Source organism: Somniosus microcephalus, chromosome 3 (assembly GCF_052327205.1).
Source record: "Somniosus microcephalus isolate GS21.2 chromosome 3, FLI_Smic_1.0, whole genome shotgun sequence".
NCBI classification, from domain to species: domain Eukaryota; kingdom Metazoa; phylum Chordata; class Chondrichthyes; order Squaliformes; family Somniosidae; genus Somniosus; species Somniosus microcephalus.
The window spans coordinates 383,273,662-383,293,221 of NC_140989.1; the positions used below are offsets into that span (position 1 = coordinate 383,273,662).

Below are 19,560 nucleotides of genomic sequence, written 5' to 3' on the forward strand. Positions count from 1 at the left end.
CTGCTGCTGTACCAACCTGTCATATTCCTGAATGGATCCCACTTTATTCTAGCTATCCTGATGGAAACGATTTGGAATCTCCCACAACATTGACATTGTTGGGAGTCCGGGAGAGTGAAGCTCGTGTCAAGACCCGTGCCCTCTGAATTTCGCACTCCCCCTTTCCTTTTTTTACTGCCCCCGTCGGAAGGGGGGGGGGGTGACAGGATGAGCCACTTGATTTTCCATGCCTCCGATTTCTGCTCGAGGGGAATCGAGAAAAGCTATGTCCCAGACATTGCCGGAACTGCAGGGCTGGCCTGCTTCATGTTAGATAGCGGTATCGACAGCGAGAGTATGGCGCGCCTGCCATCAACGGCATTCTGGCGATGGAAAAATGCCCCCTGTACCTGTACACTCAACCCCTGCGCTGTAATCTGAGTTCAGCAAGCAAATCCTCCTGTACGAATTGAGTAGAGCTGCACCACTTACGCTGCTGGCTGGCTCCATAATTGTAGTATTAATTTAGGTCTTGAAAACAAATTCCGCGTACATACATTAATTACATGCACATGTCAAATAAGCACAAAATTTGCAGACTTTGTTTTTCACTGAACAGCGTTCTGGTAGCAGACAGGATGCGGTTGGTGGTACAGGAGAATGCAGGCAGTTCCAGGGAGGGTTCGATTTGTGATTTGTGCCCGCATTCTTCTGAATTGGCACCACGATGGGACCATGAGGTCTAAGTCTGTGCCCGTGCCGTTTCAGGAGGATTCCAGTGTACGGCGCTGGACTAGTAACTCGGAGGTTATGAGTTTGGGTTCATTCCATGGCAAGTTGTGAAACTGAAGTCTGGTCATTTGTGGGCGAGCACCGGAAAAAACAAATGACCACGAAAGATGCCAGGTTGTTGTACAAACTCAGCCGGTTCGCTGATGTCCTGCAGGGTAGGGAGCCTGCCACCCCTGCCAGGTCGAGCCTACACTTGACTCTAGTCCGCACCACGTGGCTGACTCTCCTAGGAGGCCATTCATTTGTACAAATGAGAGCTCTGAAGACCCGCCACCGACCTTCTGAAAGGAACTAGGGTTGGGTAAAAATGTTGATTTAAATTTGTGTTCCCACATCCCGAGGACAAATTAAGAAAAAAGCTGTCTCTTTTTTTTATTATTCTCAGGATGTGGGTGATGCTAACGTGGCCACATTTATTGCCCATCCCTAGTTTCCCTGAGGAGGCCTTCCTCTCTTCTTCTTAGGCAGTCCCTCGGAACCGAGGATGACTTGCTTCCACATTAACAATGAGTTCTCAGGTGACTGATGAGTCCAATGTGGGACCTACAGTCTCTGTCACAGGTGGGGCAGACGGTGGTTGAAGGGGCGGGTGGGTGGGGTGCTTGGGTTGACGTGCGCTTCTTGCGCTGCCTGCGCTTGGCTTCCGCTTACTCCCGGCGAAGAGACTCCAGGTGTTCGGCGCCTTCCCGGATGCTTCTCCTCCACTTTGTGCGGTCTTGGGCCAGGGATTCCCAGGTGTCGGTGGGGATGGTACACTTTTTCAAGGAGGCTTTGAGGGTGTCCTTGAAGTGTTTCCTCTGCCCACCTGGGGCTCTCTTGCCGTGCCGGAGCTCCGAGTAGAGCGCTTGTTTTGGGAGTCTCGTATCGGGCATGTGGACAATGTGACCCGTCCATCGGAGTTGATTGAGCGTGGTCAGAGCTTCAATGCTGGGGATGTTGGCCTGAGCAAGAACACTGACGTTGGTGCGCCTATCCTGCCAATGGATTGGCAGGATCTTGCGGAGGCAGCGTTGGTGGTACCTCTCTACCACCAACGCAGGCCTTCCTCTAAGAAGGCGTTGGTGGGCCTTCTCTTTAGTAGTGATTGTTTGTGCAAATGTGTGTCTTGCTAGACCACTGCAGAGGCTATTAACAGTCAATTACATAATGTGGGACTGAACACAATCATATCCATGCTATCTAAAGTGGCATATACAGATTTTTTTTTTAATTGCTCCTTCATGTTGGTGCCCCATCTGACAATTTGACTTGCTTTCATTAATGGATAACGGGGTTTGGATTCAAATGGCCTTCGCTAAAACAAAGAATCATTGCGTGCAAACAGAGGGAAAAGGAAAAGTCAAGTAGGGGCATTTGGATCAACCTGCTTCAATCGGTGTCTTGCTCTCCATGTGTACAGTGCTTTGACCACTTGTACCCCCTCCCTAAAAATGTATTGAATACCATCGCTCTGACGCCCATGAATTGCAGGTCCACCTCTCTTCCACCGCCAGACATCTTGGAAATTCATGCAAGGCGTTGGACTGAATTTGTATTTTGTTGGGCTCATTAAATTTCATCTCTTTACACCTATCCTGCTGCCTTTCCCACCAACTAATGGATGTGTCAGACAGTTGAAAAGTAATCACAGTCAGCACATGCTCTAAGGTGCACCACAGGCAGGACATTGCTATGTTTTGAATCAGAACGTTTGCACCATCTTGAGTCTTATCCGGTTACTTCACAGGCAGGTTTAACCCATTGGAGGCTGAAATATGTGTTTTTTCCCCTAACTGTCTTCCCCTTTTTCTCCCCAACTCACCTGAAAGCAGCGACGTTTTGCTGGGTTTGGTTGACTGGCACAGGCGACTGTAGCCATTCCTTGTGTGAACTTGGGCAACGTGTTGGCAGTCATCGAGGTCATCACAGCTGAACCTGACCCTCTCCTTTCTCAACTCCAACACACAGATATACGCGTTCGCGCACACGCACACACGCTTTCCAAGACGCGTCATTGGATAGCTATCATGAACAGAAGCCTCCCTACCCCAAGGGAACTGTGGCCAATTGTAGCATGCCAGTTGTTGCCCGATTCACAGAATCACAGAATCACAACAGTGCAGATAGAGGCCATTTCGGCCCATCGAGCCTGCACCGACACATATCCCACCCGATCCCCATAACCCCACGTATTTAATCCCCCTAACACTAAGGGTCAATTTATCATAGCCAATCAACCTAACCCGCACATCTTTTGGACTGTGGGAGGAAACCGGAGCACCCGGAGGAAACCCACGCAAACACGGGGAGAATGTGCAAACTCCACACAGACAGTCACCCGAGGCCGGATTCGAACCCGGGTCCCTGGCGCTGTGAGGCAACAGTGCTAACCACTATGCCACCGTGCTGCCACGGTGAGCTCTGCAAACGCCAATCAGACCAGGAGTTAAACCTGGGCTCTTCTGGTCAGTAAGTATTAGTGCTACGCTGGGCGGTGCCTTTATTCACTAGGCCACTAGGGGAGCTGGTGCAATGACATTGTTTGGGCAGAAATTCAAATCTATCAATACCAATGCAGAGCGGGGGCATTATGTGCGGTCTGCCGTGAAGAGATCTAGGATGAGGTTTGGTGCCAGTGACTCCACACATGATGAATTCCTGATCTCAAGCACAACATCAGGAGGAGGGATTGAGCAGAGGCCTAGTGTCAGAGGACGGAGTTAAGAGGAAAGGATAGAGAAACTTGGGGGGTCATTTTCACCTTCACCACTTTGGGTGGTAAACAGACAGATCAGATATTGTTTTTGGTGGTGTTGGTTGAGCGAGAAATGTTGGCCAGAACACCAGGAAAACTCCCTGGTCTTCTTCGAATAGTGCCTTAAAAAACCCATAAAAAAGATCTTTAATATCTACCTGAACACACAGATGGGGACTCTCGGTCCAACATCTCATTAGAAATGAGGGTTTGTTTCAGTAAGGCGTGTAAAGAGCTGGCAGGCTCAGGATGCCTGGGATTCCCTGAAGCTGCCACTAATCTAAGGGTCAATACCAATGAATATCTGTTCATATCTGCATCAACATCCTGGGGGTCACCATTGACCAGAAACTTAACTGGACCAGCCACATAAATACTGTGGCAACAAGGGCAGGTCAGAGGCTAGGTATTGTGCGGCGAGTGTCTCACCTCTTGACTGCCCAAAGCCTTTCCACCATCTACAAGGCACAAGTAAGGAGTGTGATGGAATTCTCTCCACTTGCCTGGATGAATGCAGCTCCAACAACACTCAAGAGGCTCAACACCATCCAGGACAAAGCAGCCCGCTTGATTGGCACCCCATCCACCACCTTAAACATTCACTCCCTCCACCAATGGCATACCGTGTCTGCAGTGTGTACCATCTACAAGATGCACTGCAGCAACTCGCCAAGGCTTCTTCGGCAACACCTCCCAAACCCGCGACCTCTTCCACAAGGACAGCAGGCGTATGGGAACACCACCACCTCCAAGTTCCCCTCCAAATCACACATCATCCTTACTTAGAAGTATATCGCCGATCCTTCATCGTCGCTGGGTCAAAATCCTGGAACTCCCTCCCTAACAGCACTGTGGGAGTACCTTCACCACACGGACTGCAGAGGTTCAAGAAGGTGGCTCACCACCACCTTCTCAAGGGCAACTAGGGATGGGCAATAAATGCTGGCCTTGCCAGCGACGCCCACAACTCATAAAAGAATGTCAGAACCATTTTATAATAGTCACCATCAAAAATATGCAAAGATGTAAAAAGAAACATGTAAGCGCAGAAACATGAAAGCTGCAGACAATATTAAATACTCAGTGCCATTCAAGAGGGCAGTTCTCACGCTAAGCTAGGCCCTACACGCTGGAGTTCCCTCCCTAAACTTCGCCGCCTCTCCAACTCGCTCTCTCCTTCTTTAAGACCCTCCTTAAAAACCTCATCTTTGACCAAGCTTTCAGTCAGCCATCCTAATATCTCCTTTTTTGGCTCGGTGCCAATTTTTGACTGATTAAGCTTCTGTGAAGTGCCGTGGGACATTTTGCTTCATTAAAGGCGCTATATAAATGTATGTTGTTGTTGTTGTAAGCGAACTTCCAAGTCAATTTATATGGAGCACTTTTAACTAAGAGAAGCTGAGAATTCTGAGTTATCATGTGAAAGGGATAGAGAGTACAGGACCAAGTGTACAGGAGGCTGTGGGCAATGTCATAATGTGCTTATGATTTGTATTAGCAATTAACCTCCACAACAGCAGATGCTCTTTACAAATTTACTTCCCACTATGCTTTGCTGAGTGACATTTGGGTAGAACATTTGGAGAAGCATTTGGAAAGAGTCCCCAAAGCAAGCACCCAAGCTGTTTATAATAGATTGCAGAAACCGTAACCAGACGGAACTCAGAAGATCATTATTCCAGGAAATACATGCGCTGATTCAATTGTTACAACCAGTGTGAGTAAGGCCCTGTTCCTTACAAGGCCATCATCATGAAGGGGGTCGGGTCGTGAATCGGGACATAGAAAACACAGGGGAAAAAAATAGAAAAATAGGAGCAGGAGTAGACCATTCGGCCCTTCGAGCCTGCTCTGCCATTCAACACGATCATGGCTGATCCTCTATCTCAATACCATATTCCCGTTCTCTCCCCATACCCCTTGATGCCTTGTGTCTAGAAATCTATCTATCTCCTTCTTAAATATGTTCAGTGACTTGGCCTCCACAGCCTTCTGTGATGTCCTGCTGCAGGTGTCCCTGAACCCCGGGGCTTCCGAGCGACCCAGCATAGAGTCATTGGAGGTACATCTGGTCAGACTAGGAAAACTCCCCTGGCCAGTGGTGAATGTGGGGACTCCTTGAGAATCCACGGTGGAATCAAGGTCACTTTTAAAGCGACCTCCTTTTATAAGGGAGCCACAGAGGGCAGCTACAAGTTCCTTTGTCCTGGGCACCAGCGCTTGACATTCTGGCTTCTCTTATATGGCGGGCACCACATGGTGCGGACACCCGCTATTTGGACCCGCTAATCTCACCATGATCCCAGAAAGTTTGACGGGGTCAGCGGTGGATGTTCCCAGCAGGCACAATCCCAGCGTAAATACCAGGATCACCGGTCCATAGATTTTCAGGATGAATGTCTCTCAGACTGGCTGTACTGAACAAAGCACGCGGATAACCTATTCTAGCAGCTAATGATCCCAGAACACCGTGCTCCCTGTTATATTCATTATGAAGTTATACCATTACTACGTTATTATATTACAGTCCTAAGCTGATGCTAAGTGCTTTTCATGGGACTATAGAAAAGAACAGAGGGAGAGGCACCTTCTGACCATCTTGCATGCTCCCTAGCAACTGATTGCACAGTCGAATCAGTAGAGGGCTGGGATCAGGGCTCCTGCCCATCTTCCTTCCCAGCTATGATATGCAGCATGGCGATGAAGGGAAGAAAACCTATCTGAGAAGCGTTTTCTAAAGGGGCAAACCTTTCGCACAGGGCAGTAGTGCACCAATGGGCTGCACCAAGGACTGGCACAAAGAGCACAGGTTCTTCCTCCCGCAACCCCCGCAAGAACTGCCAACATGGGAAGTCCTGATCTCAGCTGCCACAGTCTCGATGGTGGCAACCCCATCCGAGGCACTTCTCTCCGAGAGACGGAGAGCAGAATTGAATGACTATGTGAACATGGTTCGCAGGTGGTGACACTGGCGGAATCCTGGTGCCCAGCCTACTGACTGAGAAATGGTCCATAATGTGATGGAGAAAGAAACGTACAAAAATGGGGCAGGCAAGCAATGCATTTTCTTAAATTAGCTTTTTAGAGACACTTCACGAGTCCTGAGAACAGGGGATTGTTTTCTAGAATATTTCTCTCGTAAACAAGAAAGAACTGAGCATTAAGTGTGGAACGGCTTCACTTCAATTGAAAGTAACTCGTCCAACATTCTAATTGTACCATAAAATCTTAATAGTGATTAGAATTGTTAAGTGTCTCATATATAGCCATGGATTTAAATGTCAATAAAGTTTTTTTTCAAATCCTTTCAACCCTTGCTTAAAGATTCCTTTTGTAAGCTTTATTTATCTCAATTAGTTTTTTTTCAACTTTCTCCCTATTATTCCCCCCTTTGTGCCAGCTTGCCACAACAAGTAGCACGCTCATCTTTTAATCAGAAGGTTATGATGTCCCAATACAATACTTGAGCACATAATCAAGACGGACACGCCAGTGCAGCACTGAGGGAATGCTACACTGTTGGAGGTGCCGTCTTCCGGATATGGTTAAACTCAGGCCCAGTCTGTCAGAAACTTGAGGTCATCTAAAACACCGCTGCCCGTGTCCTAACTCGCACCAAGTCCCGTTCACCCATCACCCCTGTGCTCACTGACCTACATTGGCTCCCGATCTGGCAACACCTCGATTTTAAAATTCTCATCCTTGTTTTCAAACCCCTCCATGGCCTCGCCCCTCCCTATCTCTGTAATCTCCCCCACAACCCCCCTGAGATATCTGTGCTCTCCAATTTTGGCCCCTTGCGTATCCCTGATTTTAATCACACCACCATTGGCAGTCGTGCCTTCAGTTACAAAGGCCCTAAACTCTGGAATTCCCTTCCACCACCTCTCTACCTCTCTTTCCTCTTTTAAGACGCTCCTTCAATCTACCTTTTTGACCTGCCCACTATCTCCTTAGGTGGCACGGTGTCAAATTTTGTTTGATAACGCTCCTGTGAAGCGCCTTGGGTCATTTTACTACATTAAAGGCACTATATAAATACACGTTGTTGTTGTTGTCTGCTCCAATGGGAAGAAGAGCAGTGAGTAGTCATGGTTTCCTTAGTAACATTCTTCCCTCAACCAAAAACAAATGAGCTAGCCAGTCATTTTGTTGCTGTTTGTGGAATCTTGCTGTGTGCAAAATGGCCAGCTGTTGTTTGCCTCCATAAGGTGTTTTTGAGAACTGTTGTAAGGTGCCACATAAAGTGCAAGTCTTTCTTTCTTCTTTCTTGCTCCTCTGCTGAAGGCATTGACTCTTCTTGGGTTACAGTTCTCCAAGTGTGCTACAGCTCTCTGGCATCTTCCTGCAAGTGCTCGTCTTCATGTGTGATGCTAGACAGGGAGCAGTGTCGGCAGTCATCATACCCAAGCCCAATGTTATTCTCATCCGACATCCACACACGTACACTTTTCAACTGGGCATCACTGGATAATGATCAGGACAGGGAGCCCTGGCAGATTTTTCTCTTCTCTAGCCAGGAAGGGCTGAGGCCAATTGCAATGACCCCCAACGAGTGCCCTAGCTAGGATCAGCGAACTCAGCACTGTCAAGGGATCGAGCCCAAGATCTTCCTTGGCTGCACGGCTCAGTACGCACTGGGCAATACCTTTAACCATTTGAAAATCCCTTTCAATTTTCTAAACACATGCGACATTTTGTTCCTGTAGCAGTTCCAAACATTTTCTGCATGTTTCTAACAAGAAGCCTTACAAAGTATTACATAGTATTTCCAGCGCAGAAACAACCCATTCGGCCCAACAGGTCCATGCCGGTGTTTATGCTCCACATGAGCCTCTTTGTACCCTTTATTTAACCCGATCAACATAGCCTTCTGATCCTTTCTCCCTCATGTACTTATCTAGCTTCCTCTTAAATGAATCTATGCTAGTTGCCTCAACCACCCATTGTGGAAGCGAGTTCCACATTCTGACCACTCTCTGGGTAAAGACGTTTCTCCTGAATTCCTTATAGGATTTATTAGCGAAGTAGAAAAATATACAGGACTAATTCATATGGTTTGTGTAATGGACTACACGATTGCCACGTCTAAATGGCCAGCGTTACTGCGTTCCTCCAATTCGGGCCTCGTGCATCCCCGACTTCCTCCGCCCTACCATTGGCGGCCGTGCCTTCAGCTGCCAAAGCCTTACGCTCTGGAATTCCCTCCCTACGCATCTCCGCTTCTCTACCTCTCCTCCTTTAAGATGCTCCTTAAAACCTACCTCTTTGAGCAAGCTTTTGGTCACCTGTCCTAATATCTCCTTATGTGGCTCATTGTTAAATATTTGCCTGATAATGCTCCTGTTAAGCACATTGGGATGTTTTACTATGTTAAAGACACTATATAAATGTAAGTTGTTGTTGTGAGCTGGAACCAGTGCAGAACCTGCAGCGACACAATAGAACAAACACCACAAAGAACTGCGATCAAGAAGATTGTTGTCACAGGCAGTCCACGAATAGTTAACATCTGTCTGCATGTACATCTTTGCAGCTAGCAGTAAACAAAATTACATCGGCAGATTTCTTTCAGTAGTCCAGCACTTACTAAAATATGATAAATATATAAACGTTAGTTAATTTTTATGGCGGGTCGTAATTTTGCAGAACACACGTTTTATAACCGTTGTGCAATATGTACGCTGGCATCTGCAGCACACTCACCAAAGTTTTGTTTTGAGTTATTCTGTTAAATAAAGGCATGCGTGTGTTTTATTCCAGGACTCTCGTCTATTGCTGCTCCAGCAAATACAACAGAGCCAAAATGTCCTCGTTCTCCATCAGGGGCAGAAGTTTGGAGAAATGTGACAGAGGCGTGAACCTTCTGTGGCTGGCTGGTCAAAGCCCAACAGCAGCTGCAGCGAGCAGAATGGAAGCAGGCAAGCAGGAGGCAGCCAAGCCGAGCAAGGGCCTGAGCCTGGAGCTGTGTGTATGAGCAGAGCAGAACAGCACAGGCGAGGCCAAGACCCGGGGATACCCCCACCCACCCCCACCCCCACCACCACCACCCCCCGGTGGCAAAGGAAAACAGATTGACTCTCGGTGACTCATTTAGCTTCTGGAATGGGCAGACTTCCCTCCTGCTGGCATTCTGGCTGCCCGTTGGGGATGGGCGGGAGGGAGGGTCTGACAGTCGAAAGCTCTGCAGGAACCGCGCTGGATCGAGGAGGCATCATCAGCCAGGCAGTTCCACAGAACCCGACGGCTGCATTTTCCGAGGGAAAGCGAGTAGTGAAAAAAGAAAGTAGCACTGGAGGAAAAGAAATATCAAAAATAAAACAACCGAGCAATTATCGTGGGACAGCTTGGGCAAGGACTTTTTATGAGAAATAGGAAACCTGCCCAAGCTTGCTTGCCTTCTGTATTTGCAGGTTAACTGTCGTTGAAAGGGCCTGGGTGGGTGCTGAAGGGCAAGAATGCAATAACACAAAAGGGAAGAAAGAAGGAGACTCTTAAACTCAACATAAATCGTCCTGCCATTTAAGGTTTTGCAGTAAAGCTCCCCACAGTTAATTATTTCTTTGCTTCTAAAATGTATTATTAGCATGTTTGCACTCTGGAAATCAATGGCTCTGTGGGCTGCACTAAGGCAGTGTTGCTGAGTCTGAATCTTATAATAGCACTTTCTGTAAAAAAAAAATGCACATTACTTTGTAAAAAAAAAAGTTTTTTAAAAATCTGGAAAACACTTAGCGGACAAAGGAACGTCGTTCAAACATGTTGAGTGTTCACAAATGTTGGTGTCTGTCAGCTCCATGCTAACACTGTACATAAACGAGAGAAAGAAAATCCGTGCGGCTCTCGCTCTGTTTGCCTCTTTTTTTTTGCGAAGCAAGGACAAAAGTGAGACTGCTTTCGAAGCTAGATAGCCCTGTGTGCCAGATGGGCACTTTCATGTCTGTACGAGTGTTGGATTATTTCATTTCCTGCATCGGGGCCTCCGAATGCTTGCACAGAAAGCCACTGGAGAAACTCGAGACGTGCAACCGGGGGAGCCTTGCCTCGGCAAGGAATCAGGCTCATCGGGTTGAAGACTGCAGGAAGGGAGCAGAGGAGCCACAAGTGTCGTCTTAATAAATCGCGCTGCAGCAGTCGGATATATTTCCCCATCTCGTATAGTTCAGTAATTGATGTACACTTCAGTTAACCTTTGCTGCTACTTTAAATGTAATACTTGCACATAATAAGGACTTTGTACCAAATGCTTGCATGATTCTTAATTAGAGCGCTGGTAAATTAATATTTTGTCGGAGTAAAAGGAGCCCGCTATAAGGATTTTAAATGGGTCTATTAAATTAATAGGGTTCTTGTGGAGCCTATGGGACCTGAATGAAATTTGTTTGGTATTTACGGTCGGCCTTGCAAACTCTTATAGAAGTGCTTCCAAAATCTGCAAGGCCTCTAGAATCCCATAGGGTTTTTTTTTTGGCCAGAGCATCCAATACGATGCTTTGCTAAGGAGTAGAATCTACTCTCCGTGTACAAAGCCCTATGTAAGAATGCACAGAATCCGATGGGTTCAGTGGGTTCACTATACAGACCCAGGGTTACATTTTAGGCCTGTGCTGAGTTAGCTGGGCCTGGAGTTTCCTCCGTGGGCACAACACGGAAGTTAGACTCCAAGCTGTGCCCAATGTCGCTCCCATTTTGCCGATGTCACGTTACACCCCAAGTAGCCTCCCAATCTTATTAGAATACGCTCAAACACAAAATGGGCGCAAATCAGCGTAAACAATCGGAGCCCAAAGAAAAGCGGCAAACCCACGCAATACTCTTCAAGTATGAACGTTTTAAGTTTCAACTCATTTGACCTTCATTCGTGCACATTAGATCCGCCATGATCTGATTGAATGGCGGATCTAATGGTTTCAGAACCTGCAACCAGGGAGGCTTTTCAATTTTTAGGATGACTTATACTGCTGCCATAAATATTCAAAGAAACAGAAAATAAAGGCGGGTCTCAGTGAGGATCATTTTGTTTTTAATCGCAATTAACACGAGAGGAATTATTTTCTTCCGTGTTGCGCCTAAAACTCTGGTTGCGATGTTATAGAGATGCCCCACCCCCTGCCACCCACAAGGTTTTATAGAGATGCCCCACCCCCCTCCCACCCACAAGGTTTTATAGAGATGCCCCACCCCCCTCCCACCCACAAGGTTTTATAGAGATGCCCCACCCCCCTCCCACCCACAAGGTTTTATAGAGATTCCCCACCCCCCTCCCACCCACAAGGTTTTATAGAGATGCCCCACCCACAAACAGGAGCAATTGGAGGACGCTCGTATTTGAGTGTCCGCGGGGGGCCGGCCGGCAGTCGCGGCAAGTTTTGAAGGCGGAGACTCGTTCTGACGAACGGACGTAAAACTTCCAGCAGACTTGGGACGAATTGGAGTTACTCGCGTGACACGCTGGAGCCCAAAATTCCGCGATCTTTTATGCCGCGTAATTGGTTTGCGCCCGGATTACACGTCTCTCTGGGCAGCAGATGCGGAGCAAACTCCAGGCCCTGGTCTCAGTCAGGTTGGCAGTCAGGAGTAGGCCATTCAGCCTGCGCCGCCATTCAGTTAGATCATGGCGGATCTGCACCTTAACTACATTTACCCACTTTCGTTCCATAACCCTGAATACCCTCCCTAACAAAAATCCATCAATTAGGGCTGCTAATAATTGGTTCTGGCACCCTGGGCTAGAGAGGTTGAAAATCAGCCGCTTCAGCTTGCCATCTGGTGAAGCCTGCTGGAAAGTGTACACATGCGGATCTCAATTGAGGACAGGACGAGGCTCAGCTGTAGTGTGATGCCCTCCCCTCTCTCCAACCCTCCACCATGGCTGAATTACTGCCAACATTCTCTGCCTAGGCTCGCTCGCTCCCTTTTGCTGTGATCCTGGAGGGCTGCTGGATCACTCTCTAACTGCACCCCGGCAAGAGTCAGGAGAAGAGGGTAGAAAACGGAGCAGGGTGAGGCCGTGGGGAGGGAGGCTCCGAGCACTGTTTAGTTTAAGCTGCTTTTATATTGCACGAGGCCTTCATGCAGCCAACAGCAACCCCGAAGGGAACCTCCTGAATCTGCTAAGGCCGGAAGACCCAGTTAAAAAGAAATGGCCGTAACGCAGCACTGAACAACAATTTGTATTTATATAGCGCCTTTAATGTAGTAAAACGTCCCAAGGCGCTTCACAGGAGCGTTAATCAAGCAAAATTTGACACCAAGCCACATAAAGAGGTGGATCAAAGAGGTAGGTTTTAAGGAGCATCTTAAAGTAGGAGAGGCGAAGAGGTTTAGGCCTAGGCAGCTGAAGGCACGGCCGCCAATGATGGGGTGATAAATACTAATATCTAAATTTGAATAAGGTCTATATTCAAATGAGGATTTTTGATTTTAATGCGAAGACGGTGCTGCCGCACCCCGCCCCAAGGGTCTTGAGAGAAATATTGAAAATACAGCAAGAAACCAAACACCTGCATCTCCGCAGCGAGGGACGGATGGTCGAGAGAATTCAACCTGTGATGTCTTGGAGGCGAAAGAAAAAAGTGTTGATTTCAGACAAAACTGTGAGCTTCTGTTCCTCTGCGGTCAGTGTTTTTATGGAGCGCTTAATAGGATTTGCGTAGTTGACTTTTCAATCACTGGGTTAAACAGCAACAGGTAAGCCCAGTGATTTAATCGTAATAAGGTCATCTTGTCTGAAAAGCGAGAAGAGTTACATACGGAACAGCTTTCGGATCTTACACTGTATAACCTTTGTTCTCTCCCGAAAGCTCCTCCTTCCTCGGAAGGCCATCGCTGCCAGCCTATCTTATCATTAACACTAACAAGTAGCATTAAGCAAAAGAATGTTTAACTAGCTGCAATGATAAACCAGCAGCGTTAAATAAGAGAGAGAGAGAGCGCTGCTGGCAAACACAGAGCTACATGTTCATTTGGTTATTAAGGGAGGCACATAGCTGAAGACTGTTCATTGCTGTTGTAAATTCCTGCCCCAGGGCTTGTAGCCTGGCTCTCGATTACATGAGGTCTATGTTCATGGACAGTGTTTGGCATCTGATTGAAGGTCCACTGCAGCTAATTAATTTCATTAGGAAGTGAAGTCATCTTCGAGCAGGAATTAATATTTGGAGCTTCATGTTGCTAATTCATTTCCAGATTTAATTAGCTCAGAGAAGAAATGTTGCTTGGGCAAGAGGACTTTTTAATTATCAGCTTGGATAAATTTGAAAATGTTGATGCCTAGGGGTTGAGTTAATTAAAACCTGCATTATTTTAAGTTTAATTAGCTCCCATCTTTGTTTTGCTTCACCATATGGCCATGTCCTGTAGTCAAATTTAGTTAATTAAGCTAATTAAGCTAATCATTTTAATTACTCAAGACAATGTGATTGGATACAGGATGACTACAAGTTTATGGCCAAGTACTTATTTTTCATTAAGCTGAAGGGACAGAGCGGTTTCTGATTGCGACTGGCAAGCAAAGCCAAAGAGTTCAAACAATGTGACAGCCTCAGAGATATTAAGGCTGAAGTCTAATTGCGTACTTTGATAAAGCAAAATGTCAGTAACACAACTCTTTCAAACACGAGAATAATTTAGTCCAGTGGCTATTAACATTCCTGAAATAGCAGCAATGTCAGGGGACATTCGCACACCCTTTTACTGACTGAAAAAACTGGAGATGGTTTATTCAACTTGTGAAATTTCAGTTCATTAAGATAGCGTATGTATTAGCAGCCAGCTTGTTTTGGTTTTGTTCTTTAAATACATCGTTCCCCACTATTTCCACATGTTCGGCCGATCTTTCCTCAACGCATTATTTCCCCGGTCGAGGAGAATTTGCAAATAAGCTAATCCACCAAGTCCAGTGAAATGAAACTTGGGGCTGTTTTTTTTATTTCTTTGGGGTACAAATTGGCCTTGGGCGCTAGTGCAAAAAAATGGGCGATCGCGAATTGGAGTCCCGTTTTACGCTCCTCCTAATTTGCCTTTCCATTGAAGCCAATGCCAAAAGAAATTCGGGCAGTGTCAAACGGGCTTTGCTGTGACCTGTTTTTTGCATGACCACCCACAATGGATTTATACCCCTTTGTGTCTTTTTATCAGCTAAGCATTATTTCCGTGTGTGGTAAATGGGCATTTATTTCACAGGGAGGCAAATTTAACGTGAAAGCCACTCATTGGTTAAGCAATGGTTCGAATTCTAATGAGGAAGGAAGCAAAATCTATTTTTTTTTCAGCCCTCTGCTTAAGTTCGATTTGGATAATTAACCCCGCCATTGTTTCGGTGAAACGTTGGCCACGATGAGCCTATGCATGCTGCGACCGTCAAGCCTTGAGAGGAACACGTTTAATAACGCACATTTAACGGTGTTTCTGATGATAGAAACGTACAGCCAATGGCACACACACACACACACTCGTGTTCTTCTCCCATGTCATATTCAGTAGGTAAGATAAAGGCACCGACTTGTTCCCTAGGAACAGGAGGAAGCCGTTCAATCTCTCCAGCCTGTTTCACCATTCAATTAGATCATGAATGATAGGTATTTTAACTCCACAAGAGGTGGACAGAACAGTACAGGGTTACATACCGCTTTGAGTCACAATTTAAGTCCTATTCATGCAAGATGGTCTTATCGGGTTCTTACTTTAGTGCTCTGTCGGGCAAACAATTTGTCCCTGCAATCTGTTCCCATTACAAAGCATTTCCACTGCAAGCAGTTAAGCACTTTAATGACCCTTTAGCAATATTGCGCTGTTATAAGCCCTCTATATTGTTTTATTGTGTTTGCAGATGATTCCAGTTATGTTTTACAGAACAAATAAAATGATGATCTTCCAATCATAGACTGAATTGGTTCCAGATTACACAGATTGTTATTGTAAGCCTGTACGCTGCAACTTTCCTTTTTCACAACAGAGTACTTATTGAAGCAAAATCATATTTCTTTTTATTTGAAATTGTGGCCTCAGTTGTCCTTTCTTTGGTCACCAATGCATATTAAGCAGCATGGGTGTGGCAGCAATTCCCATTTGTACCTTCCAAACTTGTGCTTGTGTGAACCACCATCTATTTTGTCGACATTTCCTAAAAATTTCAATTTTTTTTCCACCCAGTTTTCCTCATATTTTTCTCCCTTTCACTCCTCTTACTGTGCTGTGGCTTCACCAATGACACCTGCCCTCAGGTGCATCACCCAAGTGCCCTATCCTACCTGTAAGGCCCCCACGGTTGAATAGAATGGTAACGCGCATCGCCTAGGCTCGCACTTCGAGGCCTTGGACAACGTGGACCATTTCCCATACCTCGGGAGCCTACTGTCAACAAGGGCAGACGTCGATGACGAAGTCCAACACCGCCTTCAGTGTGCCAGTGCAGCCTTTGGTTGCCTGAGGAAGAGAGTGTTTGAAGACCAGGACCTCAAACCCGGCACCAGGCTCATGGTCTACAGAGTCGCAGTGATACCCGCCCCGCTGTATGCCTCAGAGACATGGACCATGTACAGCAGGCACCTCAAAGCACAGGATTGGCGCACCAATGTCAGTGCTCTCGCTCAGGCCAACATCTCCAGCATCAAAGCTCTGACCACGCTCAAATCAGCTCTGATGGACAGGCCACATCGTCCGCATGCCCGATACGAGACTCCCAAAACATGCGCTCTACTCGGAGCTCCGACACGGCAAGAGAGTCCCAGGTGGGCAGAGGAAATGCTTCAAGGACACCCTCAAAACCTCCTCGAAAAAGTGCAACATCCCCACCGACACCTGGGAATCCCTGGCCCAAGACCGCTCAAAGTGGAGGAGAAGCATCCGGGAAGGCGCTGAACACCTCGAGTCTCTTCGTCGGGAGCAAGCGGAAGTCAAGCGCAAACAGCGGAAGGAGCGCACGTCAACCCAAGCACCCCACCCCTTCAACCACCGTCTGCCCCACCTGTGACAGAGACTGTAGGTCCCGCATTGGACTCATCAGTCACCTGAGAACTCATTTTTAGTGTGAAAGCAAACCATCCTCGGATTCCGAGAGACTGCCTCAGAAGGAGAAGAGAAGAAGGCTCGCACTTGAACAATGGTCAACTCCGTGAGGCACACAAGGGTGATGGGTGAGAAATGTTATCCCAGCAGTAACTCTATGCCTTCAGGAGAGGAGGGACAGGGAAAAAAACATAGAATCATACAACATAGGAGACCATTCGGCCCATTGTGCCTGTGCCAGCTCTTTGAAAGAGCTCTCCAATTCATCTCAATCCCCCTGCTCTTACCCCATAGCCCTGCAATTTGTTTTCTTTTCAGGTATTTATCCAATTCCCTTTTGAAAGTCACTATTGAATCTGCTTCCACCGTCTTTTCAGGCAGTACATTCCAGATCATAACGCACTGCGTTTTTAAAAAAAAAAAACTCACCTTTTGCTAATTATCTTAAATCTGCATCCTTTGGTTACTGACCCTCCTGCCAGTGGAAACAGTTTCTCCTTTATTTACTCTGTCAAAACCCACCATTTTTTTAACACCTCAATCAAATCTGCCCTTAACCTTCTCTGCTGTAAGGAGAACAATCCCAGGGAGAATTGGGGAGATTTTTTTTTTTTTTTTTTTAGGCTTTTGTACCGTAAGTCCTTCTGGGGCAGTGATCTATCCCGATATAAACAGAAGGCTGTTTGCCTCCTCCCATCTCCTGCGCACAGTGTAGCTCTGGATTTCACCTAGATTTAAACAGCATATGTTCAAATGCATATAGTCACCAGAACATAAGAAATAAGCCACACGGCCCCTCGAGCCTGCTCCGCCATTCAATAAGATCATGGCTGATCATCGACCTCAACTCCACTTTCCCGCCCGATCTCCATATCCCTTGGTTCCCCTAGAGTCCAAAAACAGGTGAAGCACTCAGTAAATATGCTCATTTTCATATTTTAATTTCATGAAGCCTGGATTGCGTCTGCATCTATATACAATTTATAGGCAAATGAAAGGCAAAACTGCAGGCAAATCATTGCAATGGAGACTATGGCACCTACTGTCAGTCGACAGCGAACTCCCAGTCCTTTTTCATTTTGGGCCCCCTCGCCAAAGCTGAATTCCTTTTTTTTTTCCTGAATATCAATAGGAAGGATGTCCCTACTGGGGACTGCAGGGGGAAATCATTCAAATCTTCTCCTGGTCACCTCCACCTTTTTCGACCCCATTCCCACTAACCTGCTGACCACCCAGCTTCCATTCCTGGCCCCCATGCCAGCTGACATTGCAAATGGTCCCCTCTCCTCAGATACTGTCTGCCTCCCTTTCATAACTGCCGTCATCGCTCCCTCCCTCCTCAAAAAAATCTACTCTCAACCCCTCTATCATTGCAAACTACTGCACCATCCTGAACCTCCCTTTCCTCTACGGAATCCTTGAAGACGTTGTCATTTTTCAAATCTGTGCCCATCTGTCCTGCAACTCATTGTTTGAATCTCTCCAATCAGGTTTTATCCCCTGCCCCAGCGCTGAAATGACCCTAATCAAATTCACAAATGACATGCTCTGTGTCTGTGACCGTGGTGCACTTTCCCTCCCCATCCTTCTCTCTGCATCGTTTGACATGGTCAACCACACCATTGTGCTTCATTGCCGTTTCGCATTGTCCACCTGAGTGAACATAAGAATGTAAGAAATAGGAGCAGGATTAGGCCATAGGGCCCCTTAAGCCTACTCCATCATTTAATAAGATCCTGGCTAATCTTCTACATCAACTCCACTTTCCTGCCCTATCCCCATATCCCTTGATTCCCTTAGTGCCCAAAAATGCATTGATCTCTGTCTTGAATATACTCAACGACTGAGCAACCAAAACCCCCTGGGGTAGAGAATTCCACAGATTCTCTTCATCTCAGTCCTAAATGGCCAGCCTGTTATCCTGAGACTATGGCCCCTAGTTCTAGACTCTCCAGACAGGGGAAACAGGTTCTCAGCATCTACCCTGTCAAGCCCTGTAAGAATTTTATATGTTTCAATGAGATCACCGCTCATTCTTCTAAACGCCAGAGAATATAGACGCATTCTACTCAATCTCTCCTCATAGGACAACCCTCTCATCCCAGGAATCAATCTAGTGAACCTTCATTGCACCCCCTCTAAGGCAAGTATATCCTTCCTTAGACCTCGCTTGTTCCACCCATACCTATCCAATCGTAGCCAGTGCATCTTCAGCAATGGCCTCTCCTTCCACCCCACACCATTAACTCTGGAGTTCCTCCAAGGATCCATCTGTGGCCCCCTCCTCTGCCTCATCATCTTTCTACCCATCAAATTATATCATCCAAAACCATAGCATACGGTTCCACGTGTGTGTTGATGACGCACAGCTCTACCTCACCATCACCTCACTTGACTTCTCCACTGCCTCTGTGCTGTGAGCCTGCTTGTCTGACATCCAGTCCTGGTTGAGCTGCAGTTTCCTCCAATTAGTCATCATCTTTGGCTACCTGCCGCAAATTACATACCCTCGCCTCCGATTCAATCCCCCTCTCCGGCCATTGTCTCAGGTTGAAGCCAAATATTCACAACCTCAGTGCTTTATTCAACCATGAGCTGAGCTTCCAACCCATTATCTTCTCCATCACAAAGACTGCCTACTTCCACCGCCATAACGTCATCCATCTCTGCCTCTGGCTCAGCCCATCTGTTGCTAAAACCCTCATCTAATGCCTTTGTCACCTCCAGACTTGACTATTCCAATGGTCTCCTGGTTAGCCTCCTATCTTCCACCCTACATAAACTTCAACTATTCAAAACTCTGCTGCCTGTATCCTAACCCGTACCAAGTCCCGCTCACCTGTCACCTCTGTACTTGTTGACCTACATTGGCTCCCAGTCTCCTAAAGCCTCCAATTTTAAAAAATTCATTCACAGGATGTGGGCGTCGCTGGCAAGGCCAGCATTTATTGCCCATTCCGAAGTGCCCTTGAGAAGGTGGCAGTGAGCTGCCTTCTTGAACTGCTGTAGTCCATGTGGTGACGGTACTCCCACAGTGCTGTTAGTTA

General features: G+C 46.9%; 1 protein-coding gene across 1 annotated transcript in view; it reads left to right on the forward strand.

Annotated features, from left to right (window-relative positions):
* The window catches only part of LOC147122471 (uncharacterized), a 300,233-nt gene extending 288,606 nt beyond the window's left edge, over positions 1-11,627 (forward strand). The window contains exon 5 of the mRNA XM_085983628.1: positions 9,269-11,627. Coding sequence (XP_085839754.1) covers positions 9,269-9,482 — 214 coding nt within the window. The 3' untranslated portion in view covers positions 9,483-11,627. The remainder of the gene's footprint in view (positions 1-9,268) is intronic.
* The last annotated feature ends 7,933 nt before the right edge of the window (positions 11,628-19,560 follow it).